The sequence below is a fragment of the Pieris napi genome, chromosome 3 (genome assembly GCF_905475465.1).
Source record: "Pieris napi chromosome 3, ilPieNapi1.2, whole genome shotgun sequence".
In the NCBI taxonomy this organism is placed as follows: Eukaryota; Metazoa; Arthropoda; class Insecta; order Lepidoptera; family Pieridae; genus Pieris; species Pieris napi.
This window is the reverse complement of record NC_062236.1, coordinates 6,808,124-6,833,127: the sequence shown is the minus strand read 5'-3', so window position 1 is coordinate 6,833,127 and position 25,004 is coordinate 6,808,124. Positions and strand designations below refer to the sequence as shown.

Genomic DNA, 25,004 nt, shown 5'->3' with positions numbered 1-25,004 from the left:
AAATTTCTCTCTGAGCACGAGGGCGATAATTTGTCGACACATAAAAATATTTTAAAGCCATAATATATTAATTATTAAAGACATATACGAAGGCAAACATTACACGTATTCTAGAACGTCAATCAAACTTAAATCTTTCAAGACCTGTAGAATGCATAGAATTTTTAATTTTACATACAGACATTGATCCTGGAAATAGTGAAATAATGTTACCATAGTTACCATGCTTAACAATTTTATCGTGTAGCCGGCAATTATCCAAAGCTACGCTGGGTAGCGGTTGGCAGTTGGTGAGACCTCGGCTGGAGCATCGGCAGACTTTGATGCATACTTTCTGAGCTGCGCACGGCATCGGGACTCGAACCCACGACCCTATTGGCACTACGTACGGGCTACCGTCACCTGTAATATGATAAAACATTTATCCATAAAAATAAAAGGGAAGTTAGTACAGCCCATGGACACCCATTTTGGTGTGTGCGTTGCCGGCCTTTGAGGGAGGCCTAAAAACATTATAATATATATATTTTTTTAAATCAAACAAACCTAAAGGACATCCCTCAAGACAGGTGAATCGTGCGCAGGAGTCGCTCGAGACACAACTTCTGTTGAGCGCACACACTTGTGAGGAATTACACGGTGCGCCTGCGCACGGAGACCGCACTGCTTCACCCGCTGATAGTAAGGGAGGTTCTTGGCCTGAAACGATTGACTATTATCCTACGCATACGGACCAGTTACGATTAATATATAATAGTGAGTCTCGGGTTCGATTGCGTTAAATAAATGCTGCTTCTATCGGTTTAGTGTTATTATTTGAAGCTTCTCCTAGCATCGCTAAGAAGAAAATTGAATTAAAAAAATATTACAAATTTTAATTTATGCTTATTCTTAACGAATTTCAAAAAATTATTACTATTTGTCCTGTATAATATATCTGATATTGTTGGAATAGGACATTTTACAATGATCTATGTAAGCATATATATAATGAAAATGACTAGTATGTGTACAATACTGCTGAGTGAAAATAATATAATTACTGGGCGCCATGAAGTCCGTGAGAGAAACACAAGGTGCGTTCTCGTGTCTAGGAGCGAGTCTCGCGCAAAGGGCGGGCGCAGACAAGGGCGCGCGAGACCATTCAACGCACGACGAGACTAACTTCAGACAGTCGTCCATACATAGGAGGCTGCTATGACCCTGGATATTTACAATAATTATATAATTAAAGACATAATAGAACATCATATCTTTTGTATCTTCGGAACTTTAGTACTTAATACTTTTTAAGGTTGGTTATTGTTTTAAAATAATTTAATTTAAATTTAATTTGTAAAATATCTAAAAAATAGATAAAGGACACGTTTGTCCCTTTTCATCACAGCGTGAACACAATTAGGCAGAAAGAGACTAAAGAGTACTTTAGTTACAGTGCAGTCTAGGCAGTTCATACTATAAATCGATGAATGTCGACGATGATTAAAAGCCGGCAACGCAATCGCGAGCCCTCTGGCATTGAGTGTCCCATGGGCGGCGGTATCACTTAACATCAGGGGAGCCTGACCCGTAAATTTCTATACAAGAATGTCCTTAGCCCGAATTCCTAAACTAAGAGAGGAAAGAATGGTTTGACAGCTCTTAAGACTAGATTTTATTAGACTGCTTTGACAGCACCTTTTATTGCCATTGAAAATCATAATCATTTTTAATAAAATATATACCAGTAAACCCGTGTTTTATTTAATACCTTGGCTGTACACGGTTTTACGTGCAGTGCGCAGGCGACGCTCTTCCAAACGTCCGCCGTACACTGAGATGAATTTTTTAAGGGCAACTGGACTCCTGCTACTGTTACATACCTGAAATAAAATCGTTTATTTATATGTACATATGTATAGTACAATATTAAACGTAAATATATCATGTTCTTAATTTAAAATTGAAAACTGTAATCTGTAATACACAATTGCAATAATTAAACACGTTCAATTTGCTAATATTTAACAAATTAATTATAAAAAAAAATGATACAATGCACTGACAACAACTTGGACGATCTATTTTTTTTTAATAAATATAAAGTAGACTAAAAGCGAAAATAAGGAAGATATTTAAACATATTAATAAAAAATATATTTAAACTGATTAACAGACCTATAAAATTCAGACTAATAATATCTTAGTAAAACTAAACAGTACCTATGTAATGTCAGACTCAAAGTATCGTCAGTGGCAAAAAGTCAAAATCATTTCTTCATTTAGGTTACACAATGTACGCTTATGAACGTCAATAAAGAAAAAAGTGGCCATCTGGTTTAATAAGAACGATGGTTAAGAAATGAACTCCACCGAAAATTTCCAAACCAATAAATGTTTCTTGGTTATTCTGAGATGCTTAAATGACAACTCTTACCCAGATCCCTTCTGTTCAGCCACGGCCAAGTGCGCATCAAGGTCTGCCTGAGCGGAACAAGACCGAAACAAAGTAGCTGGTCGGTTGTTCAGCTGACTGCAGTATGTCAGACCCGCACAACCCAGCGAGCATGGGGCCTCAACTAAAAATAAAAAAGAGGTTCAATATTCGTAGACCCACAGATGTAAATGAAAATTTTCTAGGTCTTACAAGTTCACTAGAGAGAGATCTCTAACATTACGCACTAGATGGCGCGGGCGCATTGTGAAACTAGGTAGGACGGTAAAAGGAAGTGATATCTTGGCGCTTTCTCCACTGCTCCGGTCCGGCGTCGGATACCGGAATGAGTCATGAGAAAAATATCGGAAGGCCGGATTGCGCTTCTCCACTATATCCGATCCGACAATAATCGATACTTATATATTTATCATGCAACACTTATATTAACTAAAACCCATATACTTTATTTTGTTAATAAAACGCTCTAAATTCTGAATATTTTATTGCCCTGGCAAGTTTATTACTTTTTTATATTGTCTACCTTAAAATATTATAATTATAATCTACTTAATAAATAGTTCACTAATACTATGGTATAAAAATATAAATAAATAGCAACATAATTTGGTTTGGTCCAGGTTATCCAGATTCTTTCAAATTAAACAAACCATAAATAAACCTGTGAATAATAATTTATAACCTCTTGGATACTTGGATATACTTAGACCGATAAAACACCGTGTTCCGATCTAGCAAGTTATCGGATGGTTAAAAACCGGATGCCGGAGTATTGGAGAAGTACGTTAGTACTGTTGTGAGTTTCTAAATCGGATCGGTATTAACATTTGTCGGACCGGAGCAGTGGAGAAACGGCCTTAGGCGGCATCGTTAGTGTTTTGACGATACCGTGAGGCCGTGCCAAAATAATTTGCGACAGGCGTACACTATCATTCAAATCGATTGTATGGAAATGGTTAATTATCTATCTATCTCTATAATATATAACTCACCCTCTTCGATACACTCAGCCAATTCTGTTTCTTGAGGGTCACCCAAACATTCCGTATAAAATTTCTGCCAATTGTTTTGCCATCCCGAGTTGAATGTATTGAAGCAAAGTCTTCTGCAATTTATTGTTGCTCCCTGTAATGTAATTAATACTTGTATTAATATTTAACTTATTGTTGTACTTTTCGGTGTAATTTTGTATCTTAACTGACAACTATTACTGATAAATTTTAAGTTGACTGACAAGTATATTTAAATTTCATCAATAAATATATATCATTCAATTGGATATAGATTTTGTTTTCTAAACTGAAGAGCGCGAACCATCATCCGTGTATCACAGTGTATTAAAGAAAATCTACATATTAAACGTAAGATAAAATACGGACAATAATAATTGACGCCTGCGATACAAGACTGCAATCAGCAATACAACTTTTTACGCTTGTCTAACTTGCCAATTGATGGCAAGAATACATGTTTGTTAAAATTATAAATTATAACAATAACTTTTGTATTCATTATTGTTTATTCATATTATGTTACTTAAGTTTTATTTTTTGGCATTTCTCTTAACTCTTAAAGTACGCATTGTCAAGAAGAGAACGCCTATTGCATTTAACGATCATATACATCTTCTTTTTTTATTAAATAACGATTACTTCAAGAACTTTAAGAGCAATTACTTTTTGACAGCAATGCAACTTGGCAACATCATGTGGAATAACATCTTTGGTGTCTGGAGGAGCGTCCTTTCTTAGGAAGCATTGCCACATGTTGTCATGTATGGCGGGTGCCCCACATTCTTGTGAAAGGGCCTCGGCTATTTCCTGGGACTCCCCGGTCCTTCGAAGCACGGATTCGCAAGTACTTCTGCATTCTGTACTTGGAGACTCGTGGCAGCATGGCAGATCTGAAATATTTATGTTATCCCTAAATTAAAATTAAATTGATTAGTTGATTAGTAGATGAAAGTAATAATTATAATGATGACGTGATGAATATTTTTTGAGTCAAACCGCAATAATACCAGTATGTAAACCGCAGTACTATAATTCGGCTAGGTATCATAGTCAAATAAATAAATAAAAATAGTTAAATAGTCTCCTATATGATTGATGCTAATTACCATGGCAAAGATGGCCGTCGTGTGTAACACACTACTAGTAAGGCATCTTGACTAAGCCCCTTGATAGCGGAAATGTGTATGGGGCTGAAGAAGTGTGAAAGACTAACCTATAAGCCCAAAAACAGATTAACATCAGCGGAACTTGAACAATTTAAAAAGATATAAAACCAAATATGTACCACACTAATTTCAGAAAGAAATGCCACAGACGCGTAAGGGACGAAGTGACATCTTTGAAGAGACGTGGCGTATTATTAAACAAAGAAAAGAGTTACTTAAATGTAGTGCTGGTCCTAACGGTACTCAATGCTAGTGCTGAAAAACTTGAACTTGGAGAAGCTTGAGATGAAGTGGTGACCTACCCCACTCGCTGGACCGACCAAGTTAAGGTCCTTGCAGGCCTTTGTAGTACAGAAGCGCTGCGACGTGCCAAAGACAAGAGGGAATGGAGGAAGATATGTATGTAAGAAGAGCGCGCTAAAGAAGAAAAGCTACCTACGCCTAATACCGGTATATAGAGCGTAATTCTTATCAATACACATGTCGCTCCTAGATGTAGATATCCTACATTTAGAGAAAGCTATTCAAGCAAGCACCATCTCAATTGCAATAAGTATTTTAACACAAACCTAACAAAAGCTTTAATAGAAGGAGTAATTTGTGGAATTTACATGACTATACTAAATTTGATTTTGTTTCTTCGTCATTATTAATAGTTTGAGATCTTAAGTTTATAAATACCTAGCAAAAAAGTGAGTCAATGTATCGTAATATTTATAATACTTATATGAAATTTGTGTCAATTTTGTTGATGAGGTTCATTACAAAAGGTAGTATTTAATTATTATAAGCTGCAAAGTACTTACACTTAGACGTATCAGTATGTACAGTTGATGCTGTTAATTCTGAGAGGCATCGTAACAGTGGTGGCGATTGATCACAAGCTTGAACAGCGCGGTCACGGTCAGAAACGTTGGCCCGTGTCTGACCCACACGCCATAAAGCGCGAGAGCAGTCTTCATGACAGCTTAGTGATTGGGTTTGAGCTGTTAAAGATAAAACTAGTATGTAGAATGATAACCTCGTATTTTAAAAATCATTATTTTTTATTTTTAGACTCTTATGTCATTTAACTGGTATAATCATGAAGTAAGGACTTATTAATGTTATTAATAAATAAGTCCTTTTTACCATCTAAAACTATGGTCAAAAACACAATAATATTTTAAGAACATTGAGTTGTATTATTTATTTATAGATTTACTGCGGTATAACATTTTTGTTTTAAAATTAAAAAAATTTAAACATGCATTGTTTAATAGGTATTAATAGGCAGTTACAACAGATAGTTACCAATCGGCAGACAATAGCCATGTCATGTCATGTCCCGTGAATGGTTCTGAATACAGAACCATTCACGGGACACAAAACCATATAAACATTTCTACCAATGACTTCTATGAAGAAAGTAGAATCGGTACAAATTTTCAAACATATTATAAAAAATCTTATATAATAAAATAAAACGTATATATGACGAAATCTATAAGCAGTGACTATGAATAGACTTACAACAACACCATTGAGCCTCTTGTTGCTTCTGGACACAATCGAAAAACGCAATTTCATCTGAGCGGCGACAGGCAGTGGACAGAGAGCTGGCATCAGAAACTGTGGCGCAGGCGCGACGGCACCAGGGCGAGTGGCCTAAGGAACAGCATGCACGGCCCCACCATCCAGATCCTGACACGACCTCTGAAAGATTTGCATTATTGTGTTAAAAACATGCGTATCAAACACAAACATTACAAACAAACTAAATCCTGTAAGCCTTCTAGCACAGTACAAAAAAAAATAGGCCAACAGCTTACAGCTTTTCTAAGATTAATAATGATAATAATAATCCAGTAGCGCTACAACTCTAAATGGGCCTTGGCGTCAGATTTCATTCGTTTCTTCAATCCTCTTTATTTTAAAGACAAGTACCCCGTGACCAGCCTTTTGTGTTTTCCGGTTTCCTCACGATGTTTGCCTTAACCGTGTAAGCAAGTGCTAATTGCACTCATAGAAAGACAATTCCACTGCACAGCCGTAAATCGATCGTAGGACCACAGGCAAGAGGGTCGCACGCTTAAGCCACTAGGCCAACACTGTTCTTTGTTAAGATAAACATTGCCATACTTTGCAATTTTTTAATAAAGATCTAGCCTTGATTTTAAAGTTAACGGTTAAAAGAATATGTTAATAATATAAAAAAGTGGAAAAACGTGTGATAAAAGAATGCAGCCATAGGTTTGACATTTGAAATTATAAGTAGATTATGATATTACATATTTTTTGTGATTTATTAGAACAATTTTAAATTGAATTGTAATTTTCCTTAGGTATTACAAAACTATAGCCTATTAAAAACTCACCTTGTATTGTTTGGTTCATGCATATCCAGAAGTCTATCTGTAAAAAAAGGCTTTTATCAGATGTAACTCGATATAAGCGTATTCTAAGAAATGTGTAAGCCGCCCCAATTACAATACAATGCGCATAGGCGGTTTATTGACGATAAAGGAGGTTTGAAGACAATATGCTAAGACATATTATACCGCATTCGGAATGAGTTATCTCACATTACATTGTAAGGAAATTATTCTTTTATAGAACTTGTTGATGTCAATCGACGGTAGAATAGGAGAAATGATAAACTTTATAATAATTTGGGATATAAAGATTTAAAAAAAATGAATAAATAAATCACTACACCTTTTTTTGTATCTGTTTAACCAGATTACTGTATCTGTTTCATGATCATTTGTGTAATAGGCAAGTAGGTGATCAGCCTCCTGAGCCTGAAACACGCCGTCGACTTTTTGGTATAAGCAAGCCGGTTCCCTCACGATGTTTTCCTTCACCGTTCGAGCGAATGTTAAATGCGCACATAGATAGTCCATTGGTGCACAGCCGGGGATCACACCCACGACCTCAAGGACGAGAGTCGCACGCTGAAGCCACTAGGCCAACACTGCTCAGAATACCATCATCAGTTTCAAAACTCAAAAATAACATACCAGTTGCGGCGTACAAAACTTATAAATATTTTGGATTCTTTCTTCCCTCATAGCGGAGTCCGATGCAATTTCCACCAGCGACATCTGTAAAATAAGATATCAGATGTTATTCATGATATCCAGAAACATCTAAAAGAAATACTTATCTAGACCATGGCAGGTTATATTCAGTTACGAATGAGCATAAGCAAGTATCTGTTAAAAGAAATGCCTGTTATATTAAATACTCGAGGTAGAAGCTATTGTAATCCGTTCACATACGTCGCCCATCACTATCACACTCTCCTTTGCTATCTTCAGTAGCGGCCCCCGAGAATTACTATAGATTGTAGATAAGGAGCTGCAACTTTATCTCAGCTCAAAGACTTTTAACCCTCACGAAAGCCTAAATTTTTAAGTTTCTGCAAAATCTGCGACATATCAAATCTTGTAATAATAGATCATATACTCTACGTGATTATACTAAGCGTATTAGCACTTTGAAATAGTTTGTTGATTTAGTTGTAACTAAACTCATACATGTAAGTAGGTTAATGGAGGATATGAAGCTGAGATCAGAAATCTAAATCACATAGTAGATATTGTAAAGCTTAGTGTACACGGTTTATGTAGTCTAGCCCTCGAAAATTATGGTTAAAACTAGGTTAGTTTATTTTGAAAAATCCTTTTTTTCTATAGATAACAATATCTATCAAAATTAGTTGGCAGTTTTAAGGTGACAAAAACAAAAGAACTGATTTTCCTGAACTGATAAAGAGATATCACACAAGTTTAAACATTCTTTTTTTCTATAAATCAGGAGTCACACGGGCAGGAAGTTCCTGTGATGTTTAGTGATACCGTCGCCCATGGATACTCACACTGGCAGAAGGCTGGCAAGTGCGTTGCTGACTTTTAGGAATTGGTACGCTCTTATCTTGAAAGTTAAAAAAACTCTGTTGCGTTTAAAATATATCTGTGTGCTCTGTGTATTCTAACCAATAGTATTATTTATTCTAAAAGCTTCATCTTAACTCATGCTAAATTTAGCAATAAGTAATCTATATACGTATTATAAAATATAACTCTTGCGCAATAAATCACGCAAGATACTTAGAAACTGTAATAAAACTTTCGTAATGTGTTTAGGGCGATATAAACACATGTTAGAATATTATTGACGCGTTATAGTATTAATGTAACACATTATAGTAATTATAACAAGACGTATTAATTCACATTGACGGATATATTTTGGAAATCAGACAAATGTGCGAAATAGACTTAAAGAGATTTGTAGAACTTTGTTTTATTTTGTTTTTATATAGAACAGGGGGTAGGGCAGGAGGCTCATCTGATGTTAAGTGATAGTCCTCCCATATGCTCGCGAGTGTGTTGCCGGCCTTTTATGAATTAGTATGCTCTTTTCTTGAAGCACCCAAAGGAGTCAAATTGGTTCTACTTAGTGGTGGTGCGCGGCAAAAACTGCCTTAAAAACGCCCAGTTGTGGACGGACTTCGAGGTGATACGGGTGAAATGTCGTATTCAGTCTCGACGACTGATAATGAAACTCAGCTACAGATATTAATCCGAACAACGCCTCTGAACACTCTCCATGGAATCTCCTTATATCCTATAACTAAGATGTAAGAAACCGATTAGGATACAGAACCGATATTAAATTAACGTCGACGTGTTTCGCTTAATTGTTATTGGTCAACAGTCCTAGACCATCACAGCACACGATCCTTTTGACCAATCACAAACAAGCAAATCGCACCACTTCCATCTGGCGTTGTTCAATCTAACTTCCTTAATAATTATATGTATAAATATTGTATAAAAAATATAGAACTAATTCTTTTTTAAATTTCAGGACTAAGTATTTATAGAATGTATTTAATGAATAGCTTATACATTAATGTTTCACTCGACTATTATACTAATATAATAATAATTAGCATTTTTACATACGAAATTAAATACAAATACATACATACATAAAATACACCGCTACAAACGTTAAACACGGTCATAACAATTAAACTAATAAACCCTTGTTAATTGAACATCGGATGTAGGCCGTAAACCGCTTGTCCCTTTTAAAATATCTAATTACAATAAAACGTTCTTATTTTGACTTTAATTAGTAACACACGTGTCGCGTTGTATGTAATTTGGTGTTGATGCATGTGTTTGTAATTAGTGTCAGCAATCTTAATCCTTATGATGTAAATGCGAAAGACGGGTTCGCCGTGCTAGAATTGGCACGGCGAACCCACCCATATATTTTTGTAGACTTCGCGGATATATTTTCCTTTTTCTGTAACATTCTTTAGCAACCAAAAGTAAAAAAAAAAGTTTTATTTACCACGACTATTTTTAGTTTATTGCCAGTTCTTCTCTTCCGTTCTACGCTCTTGATTTGAGAACTGGCAGTAAATGTAAAATTAGAAGCATTTAATGTATTTTTTTGACGTTCATAAGTGTACATTGTGTTACCTATGAGAATTAAAGACTTTTGACTTTTGAGTTTATGCTTTGCGTATACCGCAGATCTAGGGTTCAATTACCGGCAAAACCATGAAAATCACATAGCAGTAAGCTATTTTATAAGATTTTTCTACAGCTATCTAGCTCGTAAATTTATTTGCAAGTAATTAACCAACCTATGAAATTTTAAAAATACATCCTTAAAGATAACCATATCCGACTAGACACAGCGGGCTGAAACTTGCGCTATCCTGTCTATCGCTACCACATCAGGAGGGCTTAAGATAAAGGTTTTTATAAAGAGCTTTTGAATAGTATTAATAACCTTTGTCTAAGAGTAGATTGAACTACGTTTTAAACAAGCATTCCCTACACAATAGCCACGACATAACTCATGCGCGTGCGTCACATATTAGATGCAAAACTTATTATTCACCGCGTACAAAACATTTCCCTATAAATGCATCAGTATTCAATGCGACAATGATTTAACGATGCACAGGCGTTGCATCTTATCTAATAAAGGTTATCACAAACGATGCACGTCAAAGTGATTTTTTAACTGCCTACAACGTATCTTAATTGTTTAGGGCGACCGTAATATAGAAACTCTGAGTAAAATCAGTTCATTCACCAGTTTTTTTTTTTAAATTATAAGTAGCTTCACCAGTCATCTCTTACAATACACACATGTATTGTTTTTCATCTTGAATCAAGCTTTAGGAGCTCTCGTTATACTTGTGATTGTTAGTTAAAACTACTTGTGGTGACTGGTCGGACTTGAATTAATGTTAGTTATTTCGACTATGTATTTGCGTGTTGTTCTCACAAGAGTTTAAGTGCGTGCTCCTATTTCACCATGCCTCCTGCTCATAGAGGACAAATCTTGGTTTTTAATTTATTTTATTATTACTAATTAACTATTAATTACTTAAGACGTCATGTGGAACATGGTGTAATGGTTGCAGCTCCTTGGCGATTAAAAAGAGTGGCGGAGAGTTTATTGCCAGTTCTTCTCTTCCGTTCTACGCCCTTGATTTGAGAACTGGCAGTAAATGTAAAATTAGAAGCATTTAATATGTATTTCTTTTTTTGACGTTCATAAGTGTACATATTTGAATAAGTGTACAAATAATTTTGATTTGATTTAATTACAAATTTTGGTACATAGCAGGCTTCCCAACATCCCATTTGTCCCTCCTTTCACAAGAACTAGTTTTGGCCAAAACACGTCACGAGTATTCTGAGTAACGAGCTAGGTCTGAATATCCCCCCTAAGTGTTCCCCTCACACTTTGAAATACATTTTCCTTTAGTTTTTATTATTCACTAATGTACAGTTTGCCGAGCGTTGGCAAGCTTTTATAAATAAAATAAGAAACAGAAATTGATAAAACTATAGAAAAGACTGCCCTAATTCCAGGCAGACAACGTCGCGGTCAGCAGCTAGTATCAGGTATAAATAGATAGGAAGGTTATCGAATGCACTTTGAAGTTCCCAAATTGTTTCAACTTCCTACATAGCTTTCGTCGCGTTTTGTGTGATTTATATGTTTTGACAACACTTTTAGCTCGGGTATTTGTCTGATCTCAAAATATATGTCAGATTAATGTCTGAGATGACAAATTGTAATAAACTATGACAGTAATATTTATTTAAATACGGGCTAATGGTCGCGACTTTGTGTAAAATTAGGAAAAGTATTGCCTTAATGTTCTGTGTACTGAGTTATATTATATCCTTAATAACAATACGTAATTTAGTTTCTCTTTCCTAAAAACATGTGGCGCTACAACCATTGAGGTCTGGGCCTCAGATTTCTTTATCTGTTTCGTAATAATTGTCTAATACGCAAGTAGGTGATCAGCTTTCTGTGCCTGACACACGCAGTCGACTGTCTTGTTGTCTCACGATGTTTTCCTTCACAGTACGTGCTAGTTTTAAATGTGCACATAGACCAAAAGCCCATTTATGCACATCCAGGTTTTGAATGTACGACCTCAGGAATATAAGTCACATGCTAAAGCCAAATAACACTTAGAGCATCTTTATTATTGTATGTTGTGGTCAACCCTTTTCTTTGACCTCTTAACTAAAATCGTTAGAAAAGAATATAAATAAGTAAATTGGAATTCATATTTAAAGCTGCGGTATATATTAATTTCCTTAATATAATAAATAGCTTTGTTAATGAACTAAGCACTATATTTAACACAATTACTAGATTCGTATAAACATAATTAAAATTCATTGAAACATAAAAGCCTAGCATCATAAATAATACCGAGAATAATCAACTTGAATCATTTGCAAAATAATGCTGTCATCACCCATTAAACATTACTTAGAAGATCACATGAATAAGTTGAGTGATAAGCAATAATTGTGTTCGCGGCTCGAACAATGATCATTGTATACAAATCAGTTTTGTCCAAATCAACCCACACCATCATCACCAATCACAGTACTTGCAAATTGATGCATAATACTTTGTAGAAATTATTACACGGAATTATAGCTTCGAAATTAACAGATGAGTTTAGTACACTTTGTAATATTATTAACACATTTTTATTAACTGTCCTTATCTTGTATATTGCCTGTTATACTTGTGTGGACGATAGCTTATAACATATCTATGACAGCTATGCTGATGAAAAAAGTAACGCCCGAACCCAATAATTAATCCACAATCTCGGATTGAAAACAATCATATAGTATAGCTTTACATTGATTATCAAATATGAATGAAAACTCGGTAAAATGGAACAACAAAGAGCATTTTATCCATCGCCAAAAATGGATTGTCTTTGTAGGGTTTGGTTATTGGGATGCAGATAGGAGATCGATCGACTGTCACGGTCTGATTTCAATCTGAGATTGTGGATTGATTATTGGGTTCGGGCGTTAGTTAAACAAACCAAGTGCCTACGTGAAAGACTACAGTCTACTTAGCTACGAAGGTATCAACTTATTAGTAATACATAAACAGTTTATGCATGCTCTTTGAACGTATCTAAATATTGTTATAAACATTCATATCACATAATTACCCTATAAACTATTCTAAAGGCGTGCGAACTAAATTAAACCATATGTCTCGGTTTTATTTACAAAAACGATCAAAGGTTGCCGTTGAAATGAGGTTATCTACAAGTTTGCAAACTACATAATAATTAAAATATTTAAGTTTATCATCGTTAACCTTGAACTATTTTTAGAAGTCAACATTAATATTGACTTAGTTTCTGATCCGTCACTGATATTATAATTGAAAAATTTTCAAGCTTTTTGCCAAACTCGCCAAGCTTTTTGTTTACAAATAACCTAAAGCATAGATTTAAAACGGTTTTATCGTATTATCATACAATTAATACCAGTATTTTGTCATTTACTAAAAGTCAAAAACGACCTACGAAATACACGGAATCTAAAATATTTGTTTATTGTATTCATAGATGCGTCTTTTATCTATACAATGCACCCCTATCCTACTCTGGAAAAATCTGCATTTTTATTACTGCTATATGTATTCGAAATTTTATTATTCAATCCGCGCCAACCATTTGTCATTGGTGACAGAATAAAAAGTGTTCTGTCGTATCTGTTTGGTATGAGGGGGTATCTACGAGTATACCAACTAATACTCAACTTAAATGAAGTGGCTTTAACCGATAGTGTCAATACAACAAACAAAGTACAAGTTTTTAAGATATTATATTATAAGAAACTTTATAAGAAACTTTCGTTTAAAAAATATAATATACTTACTAGCAGACTTGGCCAAGCGTTGCTGTGGCTAAAAATTTTGTTATATTATATAGTAAACTATTCGAGGGAAACGGTAGGAGAACACCAGTCATGAAGACCACCATGCTTTTTGGTGGTTATGTCATTAAATTGTAGCTAATGTGAAACGTTGGTACTTTCAACACAGCGCCATCTGTTAGAATTGTGACTGTCAAATAATAAACAGATAATTTGCAATACAATAATATTGCGGATATAAATTGAGTTGTAAGCTCCCATCTTTTAAGTTAGATCAACTGCACACGTAATTTGATTGAAATCGGTTTAGTAGTTTAGGAGTCCATAGCGGACAAACAACGTGACGTTTAATTTATATATATTAAGATTAAAAAGCTGTTCAGACGCATAAATGTGAAGACTTATCGATTCACTAGATTATTGAAACAATCGGGGGTTGACAATTGACATCAACGCGTCCCGTGGACGTGGCTTGCATCTGCCACTTATTCCAGGAACTATTTACACAACAAATCCTAACGGATGCGGTTTTGAATAGATTCGATTGACATCCTGTTGGTTAACATTACGAAGATATGCTTTTGTATTGTCTTTTAAAGGTTTTATTCGTATAATGCTATGTATGGATGTGATGAATTGTAAAATATTCTCGAAAAACGAATCTATCGGACGAATTAAACTTGGATTTTTTGTAAACTAGGAGGCTGTAATCATTTAAAGAATTTTTTATTTTTTATTTTAAATTACATTTTGTGCCTATTCGTTTCTATCTTAAAGACATTTTTATTAAATAAAGATCATGACATCAGTTTCAATGTCTGCAATTAAACAGGAAAAAGTATCCGTTCAAAACTTTTTCTACTTTAATGTCATACATTGGGAAATCAAAGCCAAGATAAAGGACAACGACCCGTGCCTGTGACACAAGCAAGACAATGAATCTATTACGGTTCCGGGCGCAGACCACTTGCTCTCTGGCCTCTGCATAGATGATAGAAGTTAACGAGTTAATTCTTTTGGCACTCAAGTGCATTCAATATGGAATTTTATATTTTAGAATATATCAAGAACTAACTGAAAATGTCTCAAAACCAAACAAAAACTGAACAATGGGTTAAAAACCATATCGATTGTACGAAGATGTTAATCCATAGAATAGATTTTGAGTTAATTGTAAGTACTATAATGGATAGCTCTCTTACTCAGCCATGGTAGAAAAGTTGATGTTTTGGGTAGGATATTATTGAGTTATTTCTGTTTATTTCAAAACAATATTTATGTATTATTTGATTTATTTGTTTAACACTTTGTTGCATATACAGAAATATAATACAATTGTCATAATTAAATAAAAAGCAGAGCAACTTGCGGCCTTATTGCTTCGAGCGATCTCTTCTAGGCAACCACAGTGAGAAAAATAAAATAACTTCTTATCTATATAATATTTTGCGTGTGAATCCCGAATGAAACCTTAATACATTATTACAAAAATACTTGTAAGTAATCACTGTTACTAACAGAAGTAAAAACAAATCAATTTGATTGATAACACTGTAAACAAAACCTTTTATCAAAAGCCATAAAAATCGTTTCATATTTCCAGCAGATTGAACTATGCAATTCTGAAACTGAAAACGAAGAATGGTTCACATGCTACAGTGAATATTGCATATTGTCTGTTTTATACGAAAAAACCTTTCAATTAAAAATTATTTAATGAAATTGACTTCATAAGAGCCGAAAAGGAAAAATCTTCCATTCTCAATTAATTATTAATTTAAACACAAAGGAGTTTCACTTGACACAATAAAAAGCTTCGGAGTGTATGCTGTAAATAGTTTAGTGACTGCCGGCTGTAATCATTGCTACTCTACCTACAGATAGAACGGTTAGGGCTAGTAATATAATTAATTGTCACGTATATGAAATAATTGTATTGAAAAAAAACGAAGGGATATTTCGATATATACACATCGTTATAGAATGCGTTTCGTTTCACGTTATCTTAAATTTGTTGCTCTACAATCTATGGAACTTTGAACGGACTGAAAGCTCTAGTCGAGTATTACAATTTACAAGTGATGCATGAATGGTCTTTAGAATATTTATATTACCAAGCAATATGCTTCAAATATCAATTCTGTGATATCACAGCGTGGGAATGTTTAAAATAAAAATGTCCCCTGTGATAATAATTAATTAGAGTACCATAAAGACTGTGTATAATGCATATTTAACTATTAATTATCCACTTCAAATCTAAGTGCACAGCTATAGACACATGTCGTATAATACAGGTCTCAGATTCGATTCCCAGGGAAACAATAATTGATAAGTCGGTACGCACAGGGCTATTCACTTGCCTAAAAATATTGATTTTAGACCAGGCACTTTGCCAATATATACAGAAATGTCTTTCTGATGCTCCAGAGGTCTTTACACAACTCTGCGTCGTACAAAAACTAAAAAAAAACTACAAATACTCGTTTTAATATCGAAAAGGCAATAAAAGCTTGAGTGGGTAAAAAACGTTACGTGGGTTAGCTCTCATAAAAGCAACTATTCGCAATAGATGCAGCAATTTCAATCATTGGCAAATAATACTAATAAATATGCTATGGGTACGAACATAGCCAAACAATTAAGAACACAATAATAGTTGGCAATTTTGTCTATACTCTATGATCAAGTGCTCATTGAAATTAATATCATAATTACACAACCCTATTCATTTGTCATTTTGCTCTATCGGTCGAAGCAAATGTTAGCTGTATAATCAAAGGACAGAATCAAATGGCGCTGCCATTGCTTTGATGTCTCTTTGTAAATTATTCCTGCTGTATAATTAGATGATGAACTATTTCGTTTGTACGAGGTCAAGCGTTTCGGTATTTCATCGTTTTATAAAATCTACATTTACGAAAAAACGGAGATCAAAGAAAAATTCAGAAGTCTGTTTTTTTATCGCAACTTTGCGATCCCAAAATATACTATTTGCGTAATGCTTAGAATTATTCAAACAAATGGGTTTTAAGTATTTAATCCTTTGTTAAATTATGGTGAAGCTTGTTTAGGGTTTAACTATTTTAATCCGTCCCGGAACACTCTTGCATAAACTCTCTTTAAGCAACAGGATTTGCCTCTTAGTCATATTTTAAGCCTGCCGAAATTCAATTCTAAACTGAGGTCGTACTTTCGAATCCCGGCTGCGCATCGACGCTATAGTACGCAAAACTCGATAACATAGTAAAAATCAATGATGATGTTGCTTCTTTTTGCAATAATGTTGTTTTCTAATCAGTGGCGTAACAATAGGTTGGCAGGGCTGGCAAGATGCCACGGTCCCCCGACCGAAGAAGGCCCCTGCCCAAGAGATATTATGTTCTGTGGATGAATGTGAAGTCTCCAATACGCATTGGGCTAGCGTGGAGACTACGGACCATTCCCTCTCGCCTAAAAGAGGGAGAGGGAGGCCTATGGCCATTAGTGGGACATATACAACGTGTAATTGAGTACGCTGAAAATCTCGAATTAAAATTATACTGAGTACAACGTGACGATTTTTACTGATAGGGTAAAAATCCCACCAAACGAATTTGCCACCACTCCCCTCTCCACCAGATGGTATAGTTACGCCACTGTTTCTATGCCAGTTCTGTTTTAGTACCGATACAAAAGAATAATATAATCTCTATGCACGTGAGACACCATATAACATCTAAATGGTACTAAATATACAAGTGAAAACAATTAAAGAGATTCACGAGTACTCTCAGTACAGCGCTAATTTATGACTGGGGTAGACTTTTACGAGACTGCATATCTTCATTTAGCGGAACCAAAGAAACCAAAAAGAAGAACTGAAAGGAAACATTTTAGATATTTGGTGTTTCTGACTTGAATAAGTCACAATCAAGTGAGTACTTTGCTTTTCACAGAAAACCCTTTGTTGCCATAAACTAATGATTAGTGAACCATCTCTATTCCCTAGATACCAGAATTTTATTTACTTAACCCGAAATATAGTCGCTTTGTCGTATGGAGTTTATCTCCAAACGTCACCCTTCAAAGTGACAAGAAGTGATTAATGAGCTCAGTCCGTGTTGACATGGAATATCTTTTAAACACATCACAACAATATTTTGTTTCACTCCATTGTTTCTTTATTTACTCCTAGATCTAAGAAAACAATAGCATAAAATAATATATCATTGCAGTAATATTGGTGAATAATTGAACAATTTATGAAATAAATATTAAGTTTGTAAGCGAGCTGCTTTAGAATTGATGACTGTTATTGTTCTACTACGCTGTACATAAAAACAAAAATAAAATACTATAGTATATTTTTTTTAATTTTCCACGTGAAAGAGTGCCCTATATGCTGGTAGCATTTCTTCGTGGCATTGCGATTTCTATACCGTAAACACTAATCTTATTAACTTATAATACGTCTATTAAAAAAATACTAAAAGGTTTTCATAAAAAACAAAAAAGATATTCCAATGTTCTGAAGTTATTTACCGAGTTGTCGTCATTAAATAATCAGGCGTAGTATGTGTTTTAGCAGCTTTTACTGTCTTGAGTATGTATTTTTTGTGTTTGTTAATGATAACAGAAATAGTTGTTCTAAACACATAATATTCTTATCTCTCAGTTTAAGTAAGTGGCGTCTAGGATACCCTTTGACCGAGTTTTCGTCATTCTCTTCTCACTAGCATTTCTAAGAAGCGATAAGCACGATAATGCGTTTACGACATCTTTTTGTGAACAACTTGCCAAGTATTATTTTCAGCATTGTAATAGCTCAAAACAAATCCCTTTTTCCGAGAAATCCCGTTTTTTCAGTATTTATAAAATGTATCTCACAAAAAATTAACCATAATAATTCAAAAGGTAGGTAATTAGAAACTGAGCAATATAAATTGCTCAGTTTCTAATTTTATTATACAGTTTAATTTCCTATTTTTATTCACAATATTTTAAGTATTGTAAACATTTTTTAAAAAACTTACGTAAACAGCTTTAAAAAGTTTATCTTTTCATTGTTTATATTACCTAACCATCCACTATAAGGAGCATCCTGCGTGCAAGAGTTTAAACTTAAAATCCATAATAGTCGTTAGGTGAGGTGTTAAAAGAATCTTAATACGACAGAAATAAGTCGCCGGTCAGACGGACGTGACATGAAAGGGCTTCAAATGTCTATTTTAACTCACTTTGAGTCTCCGGCGCATAAGTTTGTTTTCGCAACTTAAAAGGGGAATACTGCGGTCAAAATATAGCATTGTATACGGTCTGGAACGGGTCGCATATATTAACAACTATTTTTTTTTGTTTAAAAATAATGTTGACATGCAAGTTTATTTAAAACCGTGAAAAGGATTCCGGGATTTAGTATTTCAAAGAAGAGAATTCAACATATAGGTACCAAACGTTAATTCATAGTAATGAAGCTAATAGCGATATATACCCAAAGGCTGGCCCTTTGGGTATATACCTACAAAGTAGCTACTGCATACGTGGCTAGTTACATATAGTTACTTTTTCCATCTATATTTTCAATTCAACACATAAGGAAATCTAATAAAAGATTGGGAACCACTCCGGAATAATAATTTTGGCTGAACGTGCACAAATACCGATTGATGTACCAAAATGAGAGAGCGAAAACGTCAAGTTGGGGTAAACCGCCTAAAGTAGAGGCTACGTGATCTGAATGAGCGATGAACGGATTCCAAATCATTCTCCGACCCCGGATTTCAAATCATTCTCGAATCCCGTCATGGGGTTTCACGTACTTTGTCATTGTCACGTCGTAAAACCGAATAAACAATTGACAGAAATTCTCGGATATAGGCATCGTGGCTTGTTATCGGAATGAGATTTGATTTTTAATGTAATTTTGAGAATTGGTAGCTTCCTGGGCTAGTATTCGTAGAATAGTATTTTCAAGATTTAACTGAAATTAGACACCTATTGACGACTTAGCCATTCAAACATGACCTACGTACATCAATTTTAATTTTGTGCGTACGAGTATTATACATATATCACTTTAATTTAAACATGGACCATGTATCTACCACGCCAGTGCTGCCTTGCGATTCTGTAACTTACTATATAAGGAAGGAGCTTGTAGTAGTAGTTTATTGTTTATCAGAATGCGAAATCGTAAAATGACTGCTTCACGACTGATTTGATCGCGACCGCCGCTGCGAAAACCGCAGTGAGAGTTCGAAAAGTGAGTTACAGAATCTCAAGGCTGTAGTCTAGTCACCGATAAGTCACAACACAGGCTCCTTAGTGTGGGGTCTAGCGTCAGATCAATTTCCACACAACCATGTTTTGTTATGTATAAAGTTAATTATTTATTATAATGACATCAGACATTGCTAGTGTATAACAGAAGTTAAAGGAAAATACATTTGAATAGATTAAGAACATTATAATTATCACAAATGTTGAACCTTTTCAAATTACAACATCTTATAATTTTCTATAAATAAAGGCTTTTATCGGTATTCAGTTTCATCTTATATATATATAAATATATATAAAACATAGATACACAGACTTAATATGTATAAGGAAGTTATGCAATAAATATTGCAAGTAAACCAATATGCAAACTAATTTTGGACATCACGTCAATGTCGCACGTATGGCCAAACATCAAAGGGGACCGCACACTTTGAACTAGCCGGTGAAACACCTACATTATAAATGGTATGAATTATTTTTACAACAAATACCGTGAGTGTGCCAACTTTACTCAAATGAAATAAGATTTAATATAAATTTTGATTTAACAAAGAGTTTGTAGCGGTACCGATTTCAGACTAATAGGTACGATAATGAACAACCAACATACATATACATCAACACAAAAAGAAGGGCACAAATTGACTGAATTGAATTGAATTTAGATATACAGAGATGATTTATTGAGAGTCATAGTCCGGTCTTTGTTTCTGAATCTCACCCTAATTATTGTTAAGTATAGTAAAATAAATTTATAGAATTGCATATTAAAGAAGAAATTATTCAATCAATTTAAAAATAATCATGATTCATACCCCTCCAATGCTGTATGATAAAACATCGGAAATGGCTATTTAAAATGTAAGTCACGTTTATGAATAGCACCTACTTGGTATTCAGGATATTAAAAAAGTTATGATAGTTCTTAAATTTTATTATCTGTAAGTTTTTTAAATTATACTTTTAAGACCTCACACGACCACAAATCGATGATTGATTTCGTAAATTTAATTAGTTTATTATTTCGATTCTATTTTAAATATGGATACTAACGCAAGTTAGTATAAGTAATGCGCGGTAACGTTTTTCGGCACCTCCACCCCCCCCAGAAAAATCGCGTTAATTATTTAAAACAATGTTTCGAAACGCGTTGTTTAAACACCCCCTTTCCACCCCTGTAACATCTTGTAACGTTTTACAAGACCCCCCCCCCCTCAGCACAAATTCGTTACGTAATACTTGAGCGCTCCCTATGAGAGGAAAGTTTTAGTTATTTTTGTATTCTATTTAATAGAATAATGTCTAAGCAGGAGTTAAGAGTATCCAAAGCTTTTATCAAATAACGAACGAATTGTATATCGTGTTTGCAATGAACATGTGTTAACAAACACATTATCTCAATGTTTACAAGCTACTGTGCACTAGATACGAGCAGTTATGGGCAATATGTTTTTCGCAGCACATCTTGTAAAGTTTCTTATACACGATTTTATTTCATACAAATATTTAATAATTGTTGCCGTTGGAATATACTGATGTTTGCTTTTTGTAAGTATGTGAGCTTTTTGACATGATATTTCGTGGTATAGTAAATGCCATCTCTGGGGAAATAGGTGGTGTAACACGTTTAGTCTTTAAAAAAACCATTGGCTTTACAAACCGTTTAAAGCCTGTTTTTGTTTTTCTTTGATCCGCTTTTCAGGAAGCTGATACACGTCGTCAACTATTCGAACCTACTACCTCAGGGTAGACAGTAACACGCCACTAGGCTGACACTACTCTTTGTCTTTCAATGCAATATGATAAATACAGTGTAAAGTCTTTATAACGTCATTTATTATAACGAAAACTCTTTATAACGTAAAAAATAGTTTAATTTATTTGGTCTAACCAAATACCCTAATATATTAATTCTACCCCCTATAAGGAATAAAAATGCTCGGTCCCTTGCAATTCGTTATAAAGAATTTACACTGCACTTAACATTTACAAATGACTCATCCATAGATATTTGTAAACAAAATCGGATTTTAACTGTTAATAATATCCAAATTCTAAGCGTTTATAAGACGCTTTGTGTACAATCAGCCATAATGTTTCAGCCCGCTTCCACTACATAAATCCTAGCACGAGTTACGAGCATGATAGAAGAATTTGTCTGAATTTCATTCGCACGCTCTTTCCTTAATTTAGAAAAGGCTTCATTAGTGAAGTAAGCGTGTACGAACAACGAAACAATGTTCAGCTGTAACATTTTTAATTAAATACCATGTTTTAAGTCATCTCTTGGCTCAGGTAATTCGTAGTTTCATTCCTCTAAGGCTTTGGATTGTGACTACGAATTTAAAGGTTGATTAATAATAATAATAATAATTCAGCCTGTTTATCTCCAATCAATTAATTGGAAATATTTATTTCCAATATATATAGTACATATATAAATAAAATAAATGAAATGCTTCTCTATCTTTTTCCAAACCTCTGTATGGATTTCTTTCTCTACTTGGCCATGCACACTCTTTTTACCATGGCCATCTTATATCCACCTATCCTAGGGCGCCCTTGTCTCCTTTTGGAAGCACTGGATATAGTTATGGTGGTACAATCTAAAGTTCGCATATTCTGCCACACATAATGGCGTGCAAATTTGACTTAAAAGGAATTTTACATTTTACAACATGAGTTGAGATTTGAAGTGATAAAAAATCACATTATTAACATATATTATCACATATATTATAATGTTTCACGCAAAATATCATTTAGAGAATAATATATTTTTTACAAAAGTAGTAGGTACTTACATACATCGATTTTTAAAAACTCTAGCAGGAAGATCTTTTAATGTTTGTTGGTAAATTATTATAAATCTTGATTGTCATACAAAAGGTGTTTTTTCCTATACAATTCCAGATACATTTTTGGCACAGCCAATTTCTCCACATGTCTACTTCGACAGATATTTATTCCCGTTGACTAAAAAATATGTATGTTTTTGTGAACGAATAAGGACATTTCTAAAATATACATAGGGAAGAGATACAATTGAGCTTCTTTAACAAAGTTACGCAACTATCAAGATAGTTTGCTCCACCAATGGCTCTAATACATTTTTTGGAGCCTTAAATACCCTTTTTCTACGACTGAATTTCCCCAAACTATAATTCCATAGCTAAGTATAGACTAAACATACGTCATAAGCAGCCTATACCCGAATACCATATCATGGTTATACATAGAGTATACGCTTGCTTGATGTTTTGGTACCACAAACAATTTAATATATTTAAAGTTAAATTTTAGGGCTACATTACATAAGATACTGATGCTTTTTCAGATATTTTAGAGGCTTAGTTTTTATTTTATTGGTTTTATTAATATAAATACTTTAAACTGTACTAAAATTATTAGTTTACATAATATATGTTTAGCGAAACAACACGATAAATATTCACTAACGCCGACCCTTTATGGAGACAAAGTGCATCTGATAAATATCTTGTGAACAGTTGAAGAAGCTATTAGAATTTAAATAGAGTACACTCACAGTATGTATAGTGAATAAATATACATTGTCCAACTATCAACATAGCAATGTATGGTTATCATAGAAACCTTGTTATTAGTAGTCCGTGTTACAACAGACTTGTCAAATATATTTAAGGAATAGAATGTATATTCTAGAATATTTTCCAACAAAGCCCCGATTAGCTATGCAAAATAAAAATATGTAATTGCTACGGGCAAGTCAGAGTAATCTTAATGAAGTTGATTGGTGTATTCTATACAAAATCTACGAACGTATTATTAAAAAACGTAATATTATGTAATTTATATCGTCATGGGTTTTCTAAAAGTATGCCCAGCTTTGACGGAATTCAAGACTAGCAAATGTATGAATATTTGGCAATATTTTGTAAGGTACACATTTTATATTCTATTCGAAAGTAAATCTAAATAGAGAACATATAATATATTATTTTCTATAATGACGTAAGCGCTTCAAACTAAAATGTACAGTTTCCAGTGCAAATTAGTAGCTTTGAAATTGTAAATATTGGCAGACATTTCTTATCGTACATGTACAAACAAAATGTGGTGCTGACGTCATCGCCACGTTTTATTTCTAAAATATGTACTTCGCTTGTCTTGTTCTAACTATAACATGTACCTAAAACAAACAATTTTTAGACCGCGCTTAATCAAAACAATTTAAACTGTCCTTTAACAAATGACCGCTTGTTGCTCTTCATTAAACCATTTAACCCTATTGGGACATAAGCCATAAATGCCCGTCATATCCACAGATTATGTTCTACGAGATGGTAACTGATGAACTACTGCGACCCGAAACATTTCGAAATGGGCTAAGACTTATTAGGGAGGTATATAAGTAGAATATATTGAATTAACCTTACTAGTTATTAGTAGTCGTATCAAGTTTCTAGGCACACTAGAAGACAATCTTACTTGGAAACGAAATATTTTATCGGTATGTAAGTGCCTTAATAAGAAAAAAAACATATCGTATTATTGTATATTAAAAAATATATATCAAAAAATCTATTTTTCTTTAATAACCTGCAAATACTGCGATTAACGGGCAATTAAACGAATTTAATCATCATTTACCAAGCACAATTGGAAAGCTTTGAAATTCAAACAACGGTTCAGACAGGAAGCAAACGTCACGCCTCTAACGAGAGAGAATTAAATATAAGCATAACTCCTGGGTCCGCTTACATGATTTAATAATTTTCCTTTATTCAGTCGACGCGCCTTCTCAGAATACTATGGCGTGTGACAGGAGTCTTGATTAACCACGATTCGACGGCATCTACTCCTATAGCCCGAGATCCGAACATCATTTTACAAACCATTTTAA

The 25,004-nt window shown here is 34.1% G+C and overlaps 1 protein-coding gene across 1 annotated transcript in view; it reads right to left on the bottom strand.

Moving 5' to 3' along the window:
- LOC125063626 (reversion-inducing cysteine-rich protein with Kazal motifs) overlaps positions 1-25,004 on the bottom strand; it is a 36,528-nt gene that overhangs the window by 3,818 nt on the left and 7,706 nt on the right. Inside the window, exons 4-14 of the mRNA XM_047670163.1 lie at positions 7,616-7,699; positions 6,971-7,007; positions 6,126-6,308; positions 5,420-5,599; positions 4,111-4,337; positions 3,427-3,559; positions 2,417-2,558; positions 1,751-1,862; positions 1,044-1,203; positions 547-699; positions 223-402 (exon numbers count right to left, since the gene is read on the bottom strand). Of these exons, the coding sequence (XP_047526119.1) occupies positions 223-402; positions 547-699; positions 1,044-1,203; positions 1,751-1,862; positions 2,417-2,558; positions 3,427-3,559; positions 4,111-4,337; positions 5,420-5,599; positions 6,126-6,308; positions 6,971-7,007; positions 7,616-7,699 (1,591 nt within the window). The remainder of the gene's footprint in view (positions 1-222; positions 403-546; positions 700-1,043; positions 1,204-1,750; positions 1,863-2,416; positions 2,559-3,426; positions 3,560-4,110; positions 4,338-5,419; positions 5,600-6,125; positions 6,309-6,970; positions 7,008-7,615; positions 7,700-25,004) is intronic.